The following is a 21,557-nucleotide window of genomic DNA, read 5'->3' as shown; positions in this document are numbered from 1 at the left end:
GGCAATCAAGGAAAAGTGCTCTATTTTCTGGGGGCAGAGAGAGAGAGGGGAACAGAGGATCTGGAAGGCTCTGTGCAAGCCCAACCAAACTCACGAACAGTGAGATCACGCCCTGGGCTGAAGTGAGACACTCAATCGACTGAGCCACCCAGGTGCCTCTTATATTTTTTTTGAGAACTCTCTACACCCAGTGTAGGCTCGAACCCACCATCCCAAGATCAAGAGTCCCTGCTCTACTGACTGAGCCGGCCAGGTGCACCTTATGGCTGTCTATCTTGCTAGTGCTTCTCTTTACATGCTTCTCAATCTTCTTTGCACAATGAAGAGTTACTCAGTTTTTAAGCGTGGAGAGGAGGAAGCTTCTGCTTTCCAGGTCAGCACTAATTAATGAATGATGGTGTAGTTTCTGGGGAACCTAATAGCACGAGAGCAATTATGCTTGTGATGTTCCCTGGTGAGCTCAACAAGGTAAGTACAAAGATGACTGAGATTAATTAAATATAAGTTCTGACTAACTCATGTCAGTATAAGGGTGTTTTTTTCCTCAACTTTTGTATCAATGCCCTTGTGAATGCAAAATGCCTACTCTGATCGTGCGTATTACAAAGCAAAGATGTTCTTTGTTCTTTGGGAAGGTGGCTAAATAGTGACAAGATGGATTTTTTTGGTAGTTATAATTGCTCTCACTTTATACTCATGGCCGAAAGGTCTTTGATCTTTTTTTTTAAATGCTAAATGCAATTTAAGAAAAAATGGTTTTCTTATCCTAACTTCAAATGTCATGGGTATGAAGGATGTTCTAAAACTACTCCAGCTCCTTCAAATTTGCAGCTTTACAGACATGGGCAGACAAGGGAGGGGTGTTTTGTTTAGTATGAGAAACTTTAAGTGATTTATGTCTATCTATATCTATATCTATAACTATACCTTTATTGATACCTATACCGATATCTATATCATCTGTATATATCTACATCTTTATTTTTATCTATACCTACATCTATAGCATCAAATACATTACAGGGCACATCTGGTTTGAACGACTGGAGAATAGATCACAGGCTGAGGCTCCTAAGTTAACCACACCAGCATGAGTCATCATCAGCCTACTGACAAGCTATTATCAGAGTTCCATCGTTCCAGAGGTCTTGTTTTACTCTAACACGTATGGTAATATACTATGCTGAGGCCCGCATACAGGTTCGTGTAAAGGTTTTCGTGGAATCACTGGTAATCAGCGTTCAGATGCCCGAAATACCCTGTTGTCACCCCTCCCTACCCCTCAGAGTTATTGAATGGCTCTCAGTTTATACACTGGAGGGGGCGGCCAACCGCTGATGTCATCAGGAACCCATCTTGAAGCGTTACCACGTAAATATGAATAGAAATAGAGCCCTGCCAGTGCTAACAGTTTAGACGGGTGTTGCTTGCCTTGGTACAACTGGTGGATCAAAACTCTGCCATTTTGAAATTAGTTCCAAATTTATTACTGCAGCAAATGTCCACTGGGCACTGGCTATGTGCCGGACCTGGGTGATGCCACCGGAGATACCACGGTGAATGAGTCAGACAAAGCCCCTTTCATCATGGGGACAGCTTCTTTCATTTCTAAGCAATAACAAGCCAGTGTTTTTAGCGAAGAGAAAAAATATTCCCTCAAACTTCTGGACTTAGAATTTTGATCGAGGGCCTAGCAGATTAGTGAGGGATAAAGCAGAGTTTCTTAGCCTCCTCCCATGAACACACCGGAAGGTACTCTTCCCTCGTTAACAGGATCCCTGCTGTAACGAGTTAGTCAATTATGTATATCCGGGGAGGGAACAGTAGGAGGGATAGTATCAATTTCTCAGGGCTCGTGCAATTTGAAAAAGCTCCTCAGGTAATTTTGATATCCTTTAATACGTTCTCTTTTTGCTAGTCTATAGAGGTTATTGTTCCCATGTGCGCACACGTTCATGGTTTTTTGAGTGTTCTATGATTGTAGCTGCAGGATTCGGGAGGACTCTGGGGATGGTACGCTGGTGGCAGTGGGGTTGTGTGACTTGGTGCAGTAAAGGGAGACGCAGATATGAAGACAGAACCTGGGAAAATGCGAGCTAGTAACTTGATCTGGGAAGAATTGATCATTAATGATGAAGTCCAACAGTCCCACACCACCAGAGACAAACCGAAGTCTAACTTACTTAGGTTAATGAACTCGTAACGGGACAGAGTGCGCCAAGGGACCCAGGGAGGGCCTCACCAAAAAAGGAGGAGGCAAGGTTATTGCAAGGTGCGTGGGAAAGGTGGAGTTGGGTAAGATTTAGATGAAAGAGTGTTATGACGGTTTCGAAGCAGAGCGAAGCTGTGAGTAATATTTTATAAACATTTAATAATATTCTTAGCAACATCAGGTCTGGGCTGAATGGCATACTCGGAGTCCTATTTCCTTGGATTAATGCAGAATGCTGTGTGTCCAAATCCTTTACCTGACGGTCTGCACCTCGGCTGAAAATCAAGGCTGCTTCTTTGTGTCAAAGTGACCCACAGGCTCCCATCATTCAGGCAAGAGCAAGGGTTCCGTTCTCACTGATACTCAACTCAGTTTCCCACAGTCTGTGATTTTAGAGAAGGAGTTTTTTTGGCCCTATGTCCTTGGTGTTAATTAACAAAAGCAGTTTTTGCAGGTTCACATGGGTGTGACAAGATGCAAAAGTACATTTTTTACTGAGGCACCAAGAGACAATAGATGTAAACTTCTAAACTTGCCAGAGCAGGAAGCAAATCTCAAAGGAAATATCTCAGCTCCTCGTTGACTCTTAAAAATCCCTCACTCAAAACAGGATCGTACAAAGGCAGCGGAAGTGGGGTTTGGGTAGGATCTGTGAGGAAGTTTTCTTCCGAGAAAGCAATGCTGAGTCCCACCTAATCTCTGGTCCAAGGTCTTCCTCCTTGATCTCCCTGAGGAGGGGTGTCAGGAGGATCAAAGTGGGTTTGTGTTCTCTGGTTCTTGGAGTCTCTGGCTTTTGCCTAAGATATCTAAAATGGAGAGACTGAAGGTGTTCGCTTGAGGCATTTGTTCAGAGAGACAGTAGGGAAGGAGAGGGAGTACTCAAGACCCGTGTGCTCTGAGAATCCACCAAGCTCTGGCATCTGGGTCGGTGGGAGTAAAGTATGTGTGAAGGTTTCTCGAGGACCCGAGGAGAGCCGTTTGTGAGAGAGAGCTGTGCTGGAGATGTGTAAATCTTTTTTTTTTTTTTTTTTAATTTTTTTAACATTTATTTATCATTGAGAGACAGAGAGAGACAGACCGTGAGCAGGGGAGGGGCAGAGAGAGAGGGAGACACAGAATCCGAAGCAGGCTCCAGGCTCTGAGCTGTCAGCACAGAGCCCGACGCGGGGCTCAAACTCACAAACCAAGAGATCATGACCTGAGCCGCAGTCAGCCGCTCAAAGGACTGAGCCACCCAGGCGCCCCTGGAGATGTGTAAATCTTGCCCAAGAGCAACACCTGGAGAGGTGATCAAGCAGAGAATTTGTAGAAAGTAGCCTTCCGGGAACCAGAAACTAAGGGTCCTCCTGGGCGCGGGAAGCGGCAGCCAGAGAAAATTGCATTGACCAGGACAGGAGAGACAAAGTCAGATGTTTCAAGTTCAGGTCTCTAAGATTGTTAGAAAGCACCTGAGAGGGGAAGTGCTCCGTGTAGTCCTTGGCCAGGGCCAGAGCAACGTCTCCCATCTCCCCACAGCAGGAAGAGCTGAGCACGGATGCCGGATCTCTGGAGTACTCTCCTCTCCTTACCTTGTGAATTTGGAGGCGGTTCCTTCCCCCCTTCCTGGGAGGACCCAGCCTGCCTGGGACCCTGGCTGAGGGAGTGGAGGGAAGGCCTATCTGAATGAAGCTTGAAGTGTTGATCAAAGTGTATTGGCATTCATATGAAAATTTCTCAGTGAAAACTATATCTTATGGCTTAAACTGATCAAAGGATTTTTATTATCTAAAAGCTATCAGAGAAGTTATGGGACTGCCCACATGTTCATCTGAGTAAATGTCGAAGGAACACGGGCAGGTGAAGGTCCACCTTCTGCTTGTATCGTTTCATTGGTCCTGACTGTTCTACGTGCTGGTTTCAGCTGAGCCAAGAGCAGTGTTCATGGATATTCACCAACCTGGCAGGTGCTTTTGCTCTTTAGGTAAATCAGTGTCAAGAGGTATACTTGACACAGGGAAATTGGGAATCAGTAGAAGACTTAAATGGGAATGGCAGCTCGAAAGTGGAAGAGACAGGGATACTTCGTGTCTGGAAGCCAACTGAAATAAACAGATTTCAAGAAAGCGGGCAGTCACCATTGAAGACTTTGGTCTTGGCCTCTGGGCCTCCGTCTTAGTGTGAAAGGACAAGCAAAGACTTTCACTGAATAGATAATGGAGCCCCACTGACTGACTCCACAAAACGTTGGGTAGCGGGGGCAGGATGCATGCCTATCTGGCAATCTGTCTAGTGCCTGTTCTCTGGGAAATCACTGGCTGTCAACAGAGATGGGCCCTGGCAGCCATGTTGGTGGTCCCCACTCTCCCCATACCTCCATGATCACAGGTGGTGGGGTAGAGTGGAGACGGACCAGGCATAGCCACTCGTATTTTCTCTCCATAGAATTTGGGATTGTGTCAAGGTAAGCTTTACTTTGACTGCTGAACTTTGGAGCCCCAAAAGCTGTTTTCTAGAGAATGGGAGAGTAGAAAGAGGCTGGTTTGAAGACAGAGAAAGCTACAGCCAAGTTCCTCTTGTCTTTCAAGTCAAGACTGACTTATCTTTGCCCTTGGATTCTACGTTACCCCTCTGTCTTAAGCATTAATCTTTGAACTCTATTATTGGGGCACAGAGATTACTTTTCAGTGGCTTTGAAGCATTGTGCCATACATTTCAGTGGTTACATTTTTTATTTACTTTTTAACTTATTTAGTTGCTGCATCTTTTGATTCACCTGCCACTACCAGCTGGATGCACCAAGATATTTTGACATTCTCAGCATTTCCACTGATTAGCCCTCCACAGTGCAGGGTGGGGGGGGGCTCTCTTTTCTTACAGATATCTGGTAATGGTGTGAGTTCAGCCAGTAAAGAGAAAGCCATGGTCAGAAGCACGCAAAAGGCCGAAACTGGTAGAACAGATCTCTAACTCCAAGGGCTTCAGCTCTGTCCTAATTCTGGCCAAATAGGATTAATACTGTTAACTCATTACTACCCTAAAAGGAATGTCATAGTTGTAAGGGTGTGTGTGCAATTTTTAATGACTTGTGTTGAAGAAACGAAGGAGATAATGTGAAACAACAGTCTGTTTCTTCTCATGCTTTGCTCAGCTCTTATGCTTTCAGAATGCTGCTTCTAATTGGATTTTTGTTTCCACATTCTGGGCTCATCCATCCTAGGCAAACTTGCGATGTGGGGAAAGTTGATTTTTTATGCAATGCTTTCTAAGGCTTTGCCTTAGATTTCCTTCTTCTGGACTGTGGCCCAATGTTCCTTTGTTGTGGCTCCCTGGATCTAGAACCTGGTAGCCTTTCACTGGGATGACCCCCTACTGATTCAGTGATTCCTCATTTCTTTCAGGATGATCTCCTTGGCCCTTTCTGGATTCTGTTCCCATAGCACCCTTGATTTCCTAACCACTTGTGCAGTAACAATTTGTCTGTACATCCACCCGGGTTGGTATCATACTCAACATTATACCCCCACAGCTAGCCTATCCCTGCAAAATAGTAGGTTCTTACTAGATCTATGCCTGATAGACTGGCTTGGTGAATGAATGTCCACTTCTTTGGTGACTCTGAAAAGGGAAAAGAAAATCATGATTTTATTCCAACATCCTGTTACCTTATCAGGAATCTACGATAAAATACAAACTTCCTACCACTGCCTACAAGGCCCTGCCTCCCTCTCTGACCTGTCTGGGATCACTCCCTCCCTGTGCCAGTCTAACCACACTGGTCTTCTCTCTCTTCCTACAACATTACTCTTCTTCCTTCTTCAGGACCTTGGCTCTTGCTGTTTCCTCTGTCAGGAATGCCATTGCCCTCGGGTTCTGTAGAGCTGATTGGTGTTTTCTGATTTCAGTGGCAGCTCAGATCTTAGAGTATTTCTCTCTCCCTTCCCAAATTCAAGAAGCACCTCCATCCCTTGGGTACCTGTTTTCTTCTTTGCCTTTATCCCTTTCTGTAAGTTTATCTGTTGACTTGTTCATTGTCTTTCTTTTACTGATAAATAGCTCCTACTCTGTCTTGTTCAAGGCAACGCTTAGTAGAGTGACCAGTTCACTGAAGGAACTAGAATTTGATGATCAGTATTATTACATGTTTGTTGAGTAAAGGAATAAAATAATATATTTTTAATTTTTTTTTTTTTTGAGAGAGAGAGAGAGAGAGAGAGAGCAAGAGCGCATAAGCGGGGAAGAGGCAGAGAGAGAAGGGGACAAAAGGTCCAAAGTGGGCTCTGTGCTGACTGGCTAGCAGCAAGCCAGATGTGGGGCTCGAACTCACGAATGGTGAGATCTTGACCTGAGCTGAAGTCAGAGGCTCAACAGACTGAACCACCCAGGTGCCCCATAAAAGAATAATTTTTGATATAAATTACTTAATCCCAAAGAAAGAATGTTAGTAATGGAATGCCAGGCATTATTGTGGGAAAACTTTTGGAGAGTTTTCTTGCCAATTTGGTCATAGTAGGCAGTGAGTGCTAAGTTCTTTTTTTTTTTCCTTACATATTTACACATAATTAGATCTCAACAGTAAGTTACTTGCTTAGAGTATACTGGGACATCTATTTTCAGACTATTGTTTAGGATTCCATTTACTGCAAAGGTGATATAAAAAATTGTTAGGTAATGAGGTTACTGCCCTCCAAAGAGTTTTATCGTATTCTCAGGAAAAAAGAGAAAAAAGGGGATGTGCCCTATTCCTTGTATTGAGTTTCTTGTCCTTCTTTTCAAGTTCATGTTTACCTTAACATTCCTTTCCTTCCTTGGGTTTGAATTTTGTCAGCTTCCATTTTTTTTCACTACTGTATAATTCATGGAGTTGTTGGGGAAAGGCTTTATTTCAAACAGCCTATTTCTGAACCTCATGGGAAATGACAAGAAGAACAAATAGAATAGGGAAGCAGCCAGAGAGTTAAGGGAGTATGGTCCCCAGGTGAGTTATGCTTCATTCCCTTCTAAACTGGCTACAATAACACAGGGCCAGCCTACTCTGGTCTGAGAGCTCAGATTACCTTAACTCTAGGTCACTGATCATTCTCTCTCTCCTCCTCCCTCGACTTTCAATTTTCAAAGTTAAAGTCACATCTTGAAGTTCTGTCACATCCCTTTCTTTCTTATAATTCCCTGCAGTGGCTGAGTTTTCCAATTTATATCTTCTGAATTTCTTTCCGTATACTTCCTTTTTTTGTTTTTTGTTTTTGTTAGTGCTTTATCTATTTTGTCCTTTGGATTCTAAATTCTTCCTGTCAGGGAGTTTTCCTATAAATCTTTTGAGAGTGTGATGCATTCTACATTATGTGTAAGTAGCATTTATTTACTCAGGAAAGAGCATGGGTGAGCCTCAGTAATACTTAGTGATACTTGTAAAGTTCTTAGAAGGGGCTGATACCAGTTCATATTGTTTTGATGACCATCATATGTTGCCTGTATTACTATATATTTTTTTTCTACCGTGAAAGAATTAGTCTCTTCGATATCCCGAAGGTTTGCTTTACCATTCTTTGCACTTTACTTTCTCTTTAAAAATTATTTCTAATTATAAAAGTAATATATGCCTCATACACAGGTAAAACGAAAAAAAAAGTGACGCATAATTTTGCCAGGAGCGAAAACATTTTTTGCCTTTCCTTCTCTTAGGACAATTTCCCTTTGAATCTTATGAAGTACTTAAAAAATACCCAGGGAAAAACTCTCTAAATCCTAGCTAAATTCACGTTAAAGGTTAGCTGTTACTCATCAAGTTCATTCGGGCATCAAAGAATCTCTCGCACCTAGCAAAGAAACCTGGGTATCCGGGTTTCTTCGCTTCGGAGACGTTGCAGGTCTGTAAGACAACGCATTCGGCAGCCACCTGGGAACCGAGCGGGTAGGGGCGGAGCTTCCGATGATTGAGGGGAGAGGGAGAGGAGCTACAGAGCTCTCACCAATCAGACCTCTGCTTTGTTTTCTCTTACCGACCAATGAGAGAGCTCTGCTGTCGAGGCCGTCTTCGAGTCCGAGACGCCTACCTCCGTCGCAGCCTATAAGCAGGCGCGTCTTACGAAGCGTCTGAGGAGCTCCGGCCCCGCGGGCGTTACGGTCCCGCCCCAGTCCGCCCCTCCAGCCGTGGCCCCGCCCTTCCGAGGGAGGGGGCCAAGTCGGTTACTCGCCGGGCTGAAGGTGGGGGCCGGGCTCCCGCTGGGCTCGTGCGTTCTGCGCCCGCCGAGGCGGTGCCGAGCCCGCTGGCTCCTGATTGTCCTTTGCGGCGGCTGCGGTCGCTGCCTCCTCGTCTCCCGACCCGGGGCTGCAGGGGCCAGAGCGATCGCGCCTCCCGCCGGCCGCGGCTGCCCGGAGCAGGTAATGGGGCGCCGGGGCTGCGGCGCCTATCCGAGCACCGGTGCGGCACAGGCTGTGGGGTCTGCTCCCCTTGCTGTTCCCGCGGGCGGCGGCCGGGCCAAGCCGGGCCGCGTCACCCGGAGCCTCCCGCCAGCCTCGAAGCGCCTCCTCCCGGGAGCCCGCGGCGGCGGCGACACCTTGCGGGGAGGTGGGGGCGGGGTCGGGCGAGCGACCGGGAAGGGGAGGGGGGGGGCAGCGGCGGGTGGGACCCCTTGGGGACTCGCCTGAGGCGGCTGGGCCCAACGGAGGGCGCGAGGACGCGCAGGTGGAGAAAAGCTGCGGAGTTGAGTCAGAGTCAGGCTCGCGAGGAAAAAGGATCTACTGATAAGTAGCGATTAGCTGAGTGGCTTTTTTTTTTTTTAAGCGAGAAAGGTGTCTTGGGTATTGTTAATTACATATTTCCTAAGACAGGCGCATTGCAGTGCCACTTACACATGAACACTGTTTACTTATTATTTATTATTTTTTAAATTAAAAGTCTTTAACGTGAACTTGTTTGGGGACTTTCCTGAAGTGACAAGTAGACCCAGCAGTGTGACTCACCTTTGTCTGGGCTGAAGTGGGGAACGGTGCGATGGGAGTGAGGGGGAGGAATGTTCACGAGGAATGCCTGCGCAGGTTTGAAAGGCTTGAGGGGGTGGAACCTTGTTTCTGTCACTTTGTCAAATTGGGATTCTTTTTTCTTGTAATTTTTTAAACATTGGCATTCAAATAAAAAAGCTTCTCTAAAAACCATCTCTGGGTTTAGAGTTTAGGGATGCACCTGCTTGGTACTCATGCAGTAATACTTTGCATAGAAGCCAAGCTATTCATTATATGAATTGCATTTTGAATTGTTATTACCTTGGACTTGCTTAATAACCTTTTTCCATTCACTATTAAGTGAAATGGTGAAGGTCACCGGGTGTCGGTGGTAATGGCACAGTGAGAACTCTTGGAGCAGTGTTCTCCCCCTCTAGGTGCACTCCAGTTCTACAAACCAGTACAGGTTTTCCCCGCTCTCTGAAAACAGCGTTCCCGTGAAACCTTTTCTAAGCTGAAAGCAGCACTTACTATTTATATGGCAAACATTTTTAGTGTTCCAGATGCATCCCCCCCCCAAAAAAAAAACCTCTTGGGCTTTTCTGATACCTTAGGACACGTTTTGCTAGTGGATGCATTAGAATACGTCAAGATACAGCACAGATGCTCGACACAGGTCAAGGCTGCGGCAGCGTGATGCTGGAAGCTGAGTGTAGTTCCCAGGGAAGGAGCTGGGCAGAGCCACTTCTGATGCTTGGGGTGCATCCTGCCTCTATACCAGCCAGTGCAAAACAAACACTGAACGTTATTTTCGCTTTTACATTTAAAAAAAGGGAGAATCCTCTGTTGGATTTCTTCCGGTTAGCTAAGTAGGTCTTTCATAAAAGCAAAGTAGTGGTACATGAACTTGTGAAAAATGGGAGATAACCTGTATTTCCATTTAGGTCTTTTAATGAGACTCTCATAGACTCTATCAGTTTTGTAATCCTTCTATTCAGAAGGCAATGCATATCATGCCCATCTTACAAGTACCCAAATGAAAGCCCTAGAGATGAAGAGAATTCTTTTCCAGGTCACCTGACTCCTACTTTATTTTACACCTGTAATGGATTTAATCCAGGATCTACTAAGGTTCCCACCATCAAGCAAGCGTCTGCATACTGATTTGATCATGTGATACAAGAATCACAGATGGAGGCGGTTATTTCCAAGTAAAGGAATATTGTCTCTTAGGTTTTTTTGTTTTGTTTTTTCTTTCTCCTCGAGGTTGCTAAGATAGTTTAAATCACACCAGAAAGGCACTTTCTCATACAGGCTAAACAAAACAAACTCCTCATGGTGCTATGTGAAAAACCTCTATTTTAAATTTTGGGAGGTTTTCCAAATTAGAGAACCATATCTTATTTATGTTTGCATCTGTAGCTTAGCAGTGGACTCCAATACTGTTTTTTGAATTGACCCAAAACAATTCACATGCAGAAGGCAGAGGAAAATGAAGCATGATGCGTTTTGGTCCTGACTTATGACTTCTTTTTGCAGAAGGTTTACTATAAATTTAGTGGAAAAATTGAAAATGTAAAAATCATTCCTTAATTAGAATAACACAAGGGAGTTTGGGGGTTAATGGAGAGCAGGCTTAGATGGATAGTTGGGAGGAACCTTTTGAATGATGTCAAGGCCTGGGGAACTTTGGAGAATTGCTCAGTTATGTTAAATTTAGTAGTCATCAGGAACATGGAAATGTCTTATGAATTAATGGAACTGTTCTAACCATGAAGTTGTCCCTTTACATGGGAGATGTATCTGTTGCATGTAACATGTACATTTTGACATAAGTTTTCCTTATGGGGTATAAGACATCCCTTACACAAGCCCTATCAGCCTAACTCTGATTCTGTTTGTTTTTGCAGTAATGTCTTAATTTTTAGTCTCCTGTCAAAATTTTTGGCACCCAAGCAAAAATTGCCACTAAGAAACCTTTATCAGCCTGTTAGTTTGTACAGAAAATGAGTCTTTTCTTATGAACACAACCCTCTTGCCAAGTGGGAACCAAAGAGATTTAGGCGGTTTGTATATATAGTATTTGTTGTATTCTTATCTAGGGTTTCTTCCTTAAAAAAAAAAAAAAAAAAAAAAAAAAGAATAATTAATTACAATGTTACACAACTCCCACTAGGTGGTGCACTGGGTGCTGCTTCATAGAGCTCAATCAGATTTTTTTTTTCCTTATAAGCATTTCACTGACAAAGATACAAATGTACTGTAACTGTTCCTGTTGTAATGGCAGTTCAGAGATAATTGCAATGAGTGACTTAAGTCAGTTTTATTAAGTGAGATTATTTGGAAGGAAAAAGCAGCTTAAAGTGATGGACACTGTTAGTAATTTTAGAAATAACTTCTAAAAACCTCTCTGATTCTCCCTGTGATCAGGAACCAGGAACCAAAAAACCACCAGAGTGTGGATTTTTGGTCCTACATTTGCACTTTTTTTTTTTTTTTTTAATGGCTGTGTTTTAACTCTTAATGTGAACTAGGAGCTATTTGAGCATAGTTTTGTTTTGTTCTTTGATTACTGTTTCCTCAAAAGTAGTGGTAGAATTAAAGTGGGCACATATAACAAGAATATTCAAATCTTGAGTATGAGCAAATTCTTAAGTTATAAATTTTTTTTCCCCAGGCACATAAAACACTTTTGGTTTTTCTTTCTTGAAGGCTCCCATAATCTGTTCTTTTAGGAGATCATTATTATCAGCTTACTCCACTTATAAAGAAGGGAGTATTCTCCCTCTGATTGTAGAAGCTAACAGGCTTGTTACTGATTAATTGCTGTTACTGATTGTTAGTTACAGTAGGGGGGCTGAGAAAACCTACCTATTGCTTTCATAAGGGGTGCCAGTTTTAGATATAGAAATGGCATTGTTACTGGAGAAGGACTGTTTAGGACGATTGCATTTTGGGAGATGTTTTGCAGAAAGCATTGGACTTTTTTTAAAAAAAATTTTTTTTTTATAACATTTATTTATTTTTGAGACAGAGAGAGACAGAGCATGAACAGGGGAGGGTCAGAGAGAGGGAGACATAGAATCTGAAACAGGCTCCGGGCTCTGAGCTGTCAGCACAGAGCCCGACTCGGGGCTCGCACTCACGGACCGCGAGATCATGACCTGAGCCGAAGTCGGCCGCTTAACCGACTGACTGAGCCACCCAGGCGCCCCAGCATTGGACTTTTAAAAGGCAGGATAAGAACTTAAACAGGAAGGTCTGTAGGTGGTTGGTGCGTGTGTGTTTCAGTTCCAATGAACTCTGTGTGGTGAGAAGGGCTTTGGTAGTTTGTTTCTTGGAACCAGCTGGGATTCTCAGGGGATTTGATGGTGCTTTGGGAGGGGGAAGATAAATAGGTATCATTCCTTCTAGGATGCTAGCTCCTCCAGTGCTGCCAGCCCTTGGATGAGCGTGGGTGTGGAAAGCTGGCAGATTACAAACTGCCTGAGTGTGGGCTTTCCAGAGCTCTCTGCATCTTTGACTTGAATCAAGTCAATATGCGTCTTAAGTCAGGTTTATAGCTATCCCATGGTACAGACTTGGGCTAGTTAACTCTTTAGTCTCTAAATTTATGTTTTTAATGTTTAAAATAAGTGGAATCCTGAACTTCATAAAATTGAGTACGCACGTGAATCGCTTACAAGAGTTACTAGGCATATAGTCGGTTCTCATGTTATGGTAGGTGCTTGAATCTGTATATACTTCTGATACTGTCTTCCACTCCCTTAAAAAAAAAAAAAGGAGTCAATAGAAATAGGCACATTTAAGTACACACACACAAATTTAAGTAATCTGCTGTTATTACTTGAACTGAGGACTTGAGTTGGGATAGGAAAGAAGTCTCCTGGTCTAGATACTGCTTTGAAAAGAGAAGGGTCAGGTAGGATGCCTTAAAGGGCGGGCTCAGTAAGGGGGTGGGATTATCGAGCACTTTTGCTCTAGTATGCATGGTGAAAACCTCCCATTAGCTTGACTCATGATAAAAACGTGTTTGGGAGATGGTGCCTATGTGTGTTTATTTAAAGCACTTTGAATCTCGAGAATGCAAATATTCCTGAAGGTTGTTATTTTTTCTTTTTTTGGCAATTGGAAGTGTGTTGAGGGGTGTTGTAAGAATCTGGAGTGGAGCCAGAGATAAAAAGGATTATGGAGCTGTGGACCAAGATTTGTCAAGCTTCTGCTGCTGATAACTCAAAACATTTTTGTCCTCTTCCTAATATAGCTTCTGATTCAACTTCTGAAGATTCTGTTTGGATCTCTGTGCTCTTTTTCGTGTTTGGAATTTAAAATCCAGTTCCTAGTAAGTCTCCTCAGAGTAGACTTTTTTTAGGCAGTTGAATCAGGGTACAGATTCGGCATTTTGTCAGGTTGGGGAAGGAGTTACTGTGTCTTGAGAAAATGAATGAACATTATTTTGATTTATGTAGAGTCATTTTAAATAGGATCAAAAGTTTAAGTTTTGAAATTTCCAAAATGGTGATCATTTCCCTTTTAACATGCATACATTGAACATGAAAACTGTAGACCAGTGGTTCTCAAACCTCAGGGGCCTCCAGCTCACTTGGAGGGCTTGTGAAAACCTAGGTAGCTGGAGCCATTCTTATTGTTTCTATGTTTATTTACTTGGAGAGGGCTAGGGAGGGAGACAATCTCAAGTCACACTGTCAGCACAGAGCCTGACGTGGGGCTCTATCCCACGAACCATGAGATCATGACCTGAGCCAAAATCAAGAGTAGGACGCTTAACCGACTGACCCACCCAGGCACTCCTTACAGTTTCTGACTCAGTGGGTCTGGGGGTGGGGCCTGAGAATGTGCCTTTCTAATAAGTTCCAAGGTAATGGTGATGCTGCTGACCCAGGGATCACACTTTGAAAACCACTGAGGAGATGCCAGGTGGAATATAAGCGTAGTGGTTAAGAAAAAAGGCTTTGAAGGTTGAAAGATCTGGATTTGAATCCCTGCTCTGTCACCGACTACTTCTTTGTCTTCAGGCCCCCCTTTTTTCCCTCTGTTTTTTCCTTTTTAAAAAAAAAATTTTTTTACTCTTTATTTTTGAGAGAGAGAGCGCACGCACAAGACAAGAGTGTGAGTTAGGGAGGAACACAGAAAGAGGGAGACACAGAATCTGAAGCAGGCTCCAGGCTCTGAGCTGTCAGCACAGAGCCTGACACAGGGCTGGAACTCACGAACCGCAAGATCACGACCTGAGCCGAAGTCGGATGCTTAACCAACTGAGCTACCTAGGCACCCCTGTTTTTTTCCTTTCTAGAGTAGAAACGATAATAGTGTCATATTGTGTTGAGTATTCAGTGAACTCAAATGTATGGAAAGCTCAAAGAGCAGTGCCTGCCAGATTGCAAACATGCAGTAAGTGTTGGCTTTTAATCCTAAACAATCAGTTAGGGTATGAAATGAATAGAATCCTGAATCTTCGAAAGTTGCAGTATGCTCCTTAAGGACAGAAACTTTCCTATTTATCCTCATTTTCTAGCAATGTGCTGTGGCAAGGGTATTTGAGTACTCCATTTCTAACAAATGAAGGAAACGTTTGTGGGTCTAATAATTTTCCAGAAACATTTTTTTAAAATCTAATTTTTGAGAGATACAGAGTGTGAATGGGGGAGGGACAGAGAAAGAGGGAGACACAGAATCTGAAGCAGGCTCCAGACCCTGAGCTGTCAACACAAAGCCTGAGGCCAGGCTTGAACTCTGAGCCGAAGTTGGATGCTTAACTGACTGAACCACCAGATGCCCCCAGAAACATTTTTAAGCGACATAGAAGAGACATTAGTGTTTTGTTTTTTTTTTCCGCCTAAAAAGGTTTCTTTGGTCAAAATATTTTGGTTTCTTACAATAATCATTGAAGTGCACGTTTTATACAACAAGAATTTTAAAGGTTGTTCCTGAGAGCTCAATTACAGGAAGTACCCGAGAGTCTTCTTTAGAAAATGGTCTTGCCGGTGTGCGTCTGACCCTTGGTTTCAGCTCAAGTCATGATCTCAAGTTTGTGAGTTTGAGCCCCACATCGGGATCTGCGCTGACATTGGGGAGCCTGCTTGGGATTGTCTCTCTCCCTAGCTCTCTGCTCCTCCCCTGCTTGTGCTCTCTCTCTCTCAAAATAAATAAAGTTTAAAAAAAAATTAAAAAAAGGAAATAGTCTCCCCGGTATTATGGGGACTATGTTTGATGACCCCCAAATGCAGTTCTTGGAGATTCTTCCCCCTTTGGCTGCCTGCTTGGTTAATTCTCTGTCTGCAGGTCTCTGAGATTCCGCCCCTGTGGAGCAAGCCTCTGAAAGGTCGAGCTTCATTCCTGATGCTTCCTGTCACAGTCACCCATTTTACTTCCCTCCGTGCACTTGTCACCCTCTTTTACAGTGTTAGCTGTTGACTTTTTACTGTTTCCTTCACTAGAACGTAAAGTCTGTGAGGGCAGGGCCCAAGTGCAGCACCTGGTGGGTTGGGGATTTAGCACTTACTGGTTCCATGAAGGAACGCACGTGGCTGGGACTCCCTTGCCAGGTCAGGTGTGCAATTAATTAATTGCATTAATTAATGCTCCCTTGGTGGCCCACTGTCGTTATCGGTCCACGTGAAGGCTCTCTGTTCATTTCACTGTGTTCCCCCTTCGTCTCCTATTCTATTCCTGTTTCTCCTCCCCGCCCCCTCCCCACCTAGGACCCTCTCTTGGGCTTGTGCATGACTTCATTAAATTCTGCCAGATTATTATCTGGAACGGCCGTGCCAGTTTACAAGGTTGCCAGCTGTCCTTCCCACATTCTTGGTATTTTCTGACCTTCTAAGTTTTTACAATCTGATGCAACGGATGGAGCCAGCTGGGCACAAAGTGATACATTATCATTGTGATTACTGATGCAGTTGAGTATCCTATCATATGCTTCTTAGCTGTGTGGCTTTCCCCTTTTGTGATTTGGCATTTATATATTCTTCACCTCTTTTTCTTTCTTTTTTTATTTTTTAACATTTATTTATTTTTGAGAGAGTGCGAGTGGAGGAGGGGCAGAGAGAGAGGGAGACACAGACTCCAAAGCATGCTCCAGACTCTGAGCTGTCAGCACAAAGCCTTACAGGGGGCTTGAACCCATGAACCGTGAGATCATGACTTGAGCCAAAAGCGGTGGCTTAACTGACTGAGCCACCCAGGCACGCCCCCCCCACCTTTTTAAAAAAATTTCCTCTTTTTCTATTAGATTTCTATAGCCCTCTTCCTGCTTTTCTCCCCTAATTTACAGGAATTTTGTGTATATTCTAGGTGTTAATCTGTTGGATTTCAAATGGTGCAAATATCTTCTCTTAGGTTTTTTTCCCCCCACCGTTTATTCTAGTTTCTTCTTTGAAATCCTTTATTGAATAGAACCTTTAATTTTGTTATAGTTAAATCTGTTTTTTCACCATCTAGGGTTTGTTTAGAAAATATTTCTCCATTATTAGTTAACAAAGGTATGTTTTCACAGTGTCTCTTCCTGTTCTGCATCCACAGTGGTTTTTGTTTTATTTTCATTTTCATTACTGTAACCTGTTTATAGATATTGGTATGTATGTGGGAGTGTGAGACCCACCTGTATTCTTTTCAAATGTAGTTAAGCTGGTGGTTTTCATCCCTGACTTTACAGTAGAATTACCGAGGTAGCTTTCAGAAACCTATGCCCAATTTACCCCGTATCCACTGAATTGTAATCTAGAGAGAGTGGAGAAACCCAGCAGTTGTATTTTTTTTTTTTTTTTTTTTTTTTTTTGTAGAAACTCCTCTGGTGATATGTAACAATGGTTAAACCATGTATTAAAAAACAAAACTCAACTGAGTAAATTTTTAAATGTTTTTATTTATTTTTGAAGGAGAGAGGGCATGAGCGGGGGAGGAGCAGAGAGGGAGGGAGACATAGAATTTGAAGATCCAGGCTCTAAGCTCTCAGCACAGAGCCCGATGTGGGACTCGAACTTATGAACTGTGAGATCATGACCTGAGCCGAAGTCGGACGCTTAACTTACTGAGCCACCCAGGCGCCCCACAATGGAGTTAATTTTAAAGGTCTTATTTACTTTATTCAACGATTCATGAACTGGGCAGTAACCCATCTAGCAAACAGAGAGGAGCTCTGGAAAGGAGCTATACTAGCAAAAAGTGGATTGGTTATGGCCAGGTTGGCTTCCTTTAGGAGATGACTGTGGTCGGGCAGGTTACCTCACTAGCACTGATTGGGCAATCTATCTTATTGTATCTTAATGACTAGCATTTCTTTCCCATGTTCTATGAAGTTTATTCTTTAAATAATGGCCAACTGTTTTTTTCCTTCTAGTTCTTATTACCTTATCTTTTGTATTTCCTTGCTTTTATCGCACTGGTCTGGAATTGTGGTGACACATTGAAGAGTAGCAGAGATGGTGGTGTCTTGATCCTGTAATAACTTAAGGAGACTCCTCTTTAGTTTCACCTTTAATTGGGAGATTTATTTATTTTTAGTGGTTTTGATTTTACTTTGTTTTGGGTTATATGCTCTATATTTTATTATTTCATTTTAAAGTTTTTTTTTAGTCTACGTAATCTTTACACCCATTGTGGGGCTTGAACTTGAGACCCTGAGATTGAGAATTGCATGTTCCTCTGACTGAGCCAGCCAGGTGCCCCTGCTCTAATTTTTTAAGTACTTTTTTTTTTTTTTTTAATTGCTTGGCTTCATTGGTTTTGAAAACTTGAGAAATAAACACAGAATTCTCTTTCTGGTAAGGTAACTGTCATGGTTGGCATATGGACCTCTTAACCCTGAAAAGTTATAGAGGTTTTTAAGTTACATATTTCCATTATTTTTATGAGGCTTTTCCAAAGTAAGTTATGTGTAATGACTCTGCTTAGTTGAAAGCCAGCATGTGTTTGGAAAAACAAAGCAGAAATGGTTATCTTAAACTGAGTGAATTTTTTTTAATTTTTCTTTTGACGTTTATTTTTGAGACAGAGAGAGACAGAGCATGAACAGGAGAGGGGCAGAGAGAGAGGGAGACACAGAATCTGAAACAGGCTCCAGGCTCTGAGCTGTCAGCACAGAGCCTGATGTGGGGCTCGAACTCACGGACCATGAGATCATGACCTGAGCCGAAGTCGGACGCTTATCCGACTGAGCCACCCAGGCGCCCCATTAAACTGAGTGAATTTTTTTAAAAAAAATGGAAGTGTAGTGCATATTACACTTAGAAAATTGAATATACTAGGATATGCATATGTCCTATATGTGCAGCTCACTGAATTATCACAAACCAAACGCACTTGTTTAAGTAGCATTCAGATTGAGGAGACAAGACATTAGTAGGACCCCAGAAGTCACCCTGCTGCTCTTTTCTGTGACCTTGACTTGTAACTGTGGTGATTAGTGGTCATCTGTCACTGGGTTCTTGTTGGACTCTTGATTTTGGGTGTTTTGTTCAACAGGGAAATCAAAGAATAAGGCTGTATCTGAAAGTTTATTTGAACATTGGAGCCTTGACTTAGGCTCCAGTCCTTGGGCTTGGCAGTTTTCAAATGTGTTATTTCACTACACTTCACACTCTGAAAAATTATGAAGGATCTTTTGTTTCTGTGAGTTATATCTAACAATATTTACTCTATTAGGAATTAAAAAAAAATTTTGGAGTATTAACTCATTAAAAAATAATCCATTATATAAACAAAAACACTTCAGAAAAATAACCATTAAAGTAAGAAGAGTGTCATTATTTTATACTTTTGTAACTTTTTTTTAATGTTTATTTATTTTTGACAGACAGAGCATGAGTGGGGGAGGGGCAGAGAGAGAGGGAGACACAGAATCCGAAGCAGGCTCCAGGCTCTGAGCTGTCAGCACGGAGCCCAATGTGGGGCTCGAACTCACAGGCCATGAAATCATGACCTGAGCTGAGGTTAGATGCTTAACCAAGTCACCCAGGCTCCCTGTATGGTATTTCTATTTTTAATTTTTTGGGAGACCTCCATACCGTTTTCTACAGGGGCTGTGCCAAGTTATATTCCCATTCAACAGTGCATGAGTGTTCTTTTTTCCATTTCTTCACTGAAACTTTTTACTTATCTTTTCGATACTAGCCATTCTGACAGGTGTGAGGTGATACCTCACTGTGGTTTTGATTAGCATTTCCCTGATAATTAATGATGTTGAGCAGCTTTTCATGTGTCCATTGGCCATCTGTATGTTGTCTTTGGGAAAATGTCTCTTCGGGTCCTCTGCCCATTTTTAAATCATATTAGTTTTTTTGATGTTGTATGAGTTCTTTATATATTTTGGATATGAACTGCTTTCAGATCTATCCCTTGCATGTATCTTCCCCCTTTACATTTTGTTGGTTTTCTTTACTGTACAGAGGCTTTTTATTTTGGGGGTAGTCCCAATACTTTATTTTTGCTTTTATTTCCCTTGCCTGAGGAGACATACCTAGAAAAATGTTGCCAAGGCCAGTGTCTAAGAGATTACTGCCTATGTTTTCTCCTAGGAGTTTTATAGTTTCAGGTCTTATATTTAAGTCTTTATTCCATTTTGAGTTAATTTTGTGCACGATGTAAGAAAGTGGTCCAGGTTCATTCTTTTGCATATAGCTGTTCAGTTTTCCCAGTACCACTTAGCAAAGAGACTGTCTTTTCCCCATTGTATATTCTTGCCCCTTTTGTTGTAGATTAATTGACCATATCAACATGGGTTTCTTTCTGGGCTCTCAGTTCTGTTCTATTGATCTGTAGGTATCAGTTTCAGTATGTAGTGTTTTGATTGCTGTGACTTTGTAGTATAATATAAAATCTGGGATTGTGATACCTCCAGCCTGATCTCCTGTCTCAAGATTGCTTTGGCTATTTGGGGTCTTTCATGGTTCCATACAAATTGTAGGAGTATTTGTCTTTGAAAAATATTGGTGGACTTTTGATAGGGATTGTATTGAACCTGTAGATTGCTTTGGGTAGAATGGACATTTTAACAGTAGTTTTCCAGTTCATGAGCTTGGACTATCTCTCCATTTGTCTCATCTTTAGTTTCAGTGTCTTCTGATTTCCTGAGTACACGTCTTTCACCTCCTTAGTGACATTTATTCCCGGATATCTTATTCTTCTTGATTGTAGCTCTTCATGTCTGCTTAGTAGAAGCTGGATTTTTCTGTTGTGATTGGTTGTTCGGTTGGAATATATGAAGGAACTCCAGTCTCCTACAGACTTGTAGTTGGAAGACAGGAGTGTTTTAATGATCTTTTTAGATAATCCTGGGTATTCTCTTTGACACTACGTCAAAACTCTGTAAGTGACAGTTTCTTAAAAATTTAGTTGCAGACTAGAATCTTTTAACCCGTATCAAACTTTTGTCATTCTGTTACATTTAATTCTATTGGTATATCTTGTCCTTTTGAATCTTCATATGTGTTTTGGAACATATTGCTTCACGGAATTACATAAATCTCCCAAATGTTGGCACCGTTTATGATAACCATTTGAAAAAAGTCACATTTGTTAAAAATCACCCGTGATCCTAGGAGAAAGATCTGTAAGTATTGAGAAAACTGTCAATGTTCATGGCGCAGATGTAATTTTTGGAAAATCCCAATTTTTGCTTGAAAGCTTGAATTTTCTCACGGTCAACACCAATGTTGGGTGTTTTCCTTGAAGCGATAAGTTCACTTTGTTAAAAAAAAAAAAAAAAAAAGGTCTGTCACATACCCCACTTTCAATACTCAATTTGCCTTACCGTTGTTACTTCCTACAAGATGATATTCTGTGGGGGGCAAAAACTGCCAGCCCAGCTTGCAGATCACAAGGTTGGCACAACGTCTTTCCCTGAAGACAACCATCATACTTCAGTGTGTAGCATAAATTCTTACGCATCCTTCCTGTTTTGTCACAGAACATTAAGAAGACACGTATTCAAGGGTCGAGATTTCATGCAATTGTTAATTTTCACTGTTTCATCAAGGATGTTCTTTTTAAAAAAATGTTTATTTTTTATTTTTGAGAGCGAGGGAGGGTGAACACAAGCAGGGGAGGGGCAGAGAGTGAGAGGGAGACACAGAATCCGAAGCAGGCCCAGGCTCTGAGCTGTCAGCACAGAGCCCGATGCGGGGCTTGGACTCACAGACCGCGAGATCGTGACCTGAGCCGAAGTCAGATGCTCAACGGACCTAGCTACCCAGGCGTTCCAAACACCTTCTTATGTGAAGGTGGCATATTTTTTTTTTCTTACTGAGTGGAGAGGACTGTCCCCACCTTACTTCCTGCTAAGGTGCCAGCAGTTTTACACACTCTTGCTTTTAGATCATCAGTACAAATGTCAGTACAGTGAAAATCGCAAACAACCTCTCAGCATTAATTATAAAAATCATTTTGACGTCACGGAAGTCCTGAA

At 42.5% G+C, this 21,557-nt stretch overlaps 1 protein-coding gene across 1 annotated transcript; it reads right to left on the bottom strand.

The window, feature by feature from the left end:
- Positions 1–2,601: 2,601 nt before the first annotated feature.
- On the bottom strand, positions 2,602–21,006 carry LOC107180597 (atherin-like). The gene is made up of 6 exons (XM_042993665.1): positions 20,904–21,006; positions 9,152–9,162; positions 8,383–8,884; positions 8,005–8,253; positions 5,751–5,806; positions 2,602–2,940 (listed from the first exon to the last, which is right to left on the bottom strand). Exons 1-6 carry the CDS (start codon positions 21,004–21,006, stop codon positions 2,905–2,907), a joined length of 957 nt encoding a protein of 318 aa, XP_042849599.1. The 3' UTR covers positions 2,602–2,904.
- Positions 21,007–21,557: the final 551 nt, after the last annotated feature.

The sequence above is a fragment of the Panthera tigris genome, chromosome B4 (genome assembly GCF_018350195.1).
Source record: "Panthera tigris isolate Pti1 chromosome B4, P.tigris_Pti1_mat1.1, whole genome shotgun sequence".
Lineage (NCBI taxonomy): Eukaryota > Metazoa > Chordata > Mammalia > Carnivora > Felidae > Panthera > Panthera tigris.
This window is presented reverse-complemented; position numbering and strand designations above follow the sequence as displayed.

Excerpts from the sequence above, each read along its gene's own strand:
- LOC107180597 (XM_042993665.1), bottom strand. The coding sequence starts at position 21,006 with ATGGTTGTCTTCAGGGAAAGACGTTGTGCCAACCTTGTGATCTGCAAG. Across the intron at positions 8,254-8,382 it reads CGGCCCCCACCTTCAGCCCG|GCTGCGACGGAGGTAGGCGT; the intron begins GCGAGTAACCGA and ends GCCTGCTTATAG. Across the intron at positions 2,941-5,750 it reads GTCTATCAGGCATAGATCTA|GGAGATCAAGGAGGAAGACC; the intron begins GTAAGAACCTAC and ends ACCCCTCCTCAG.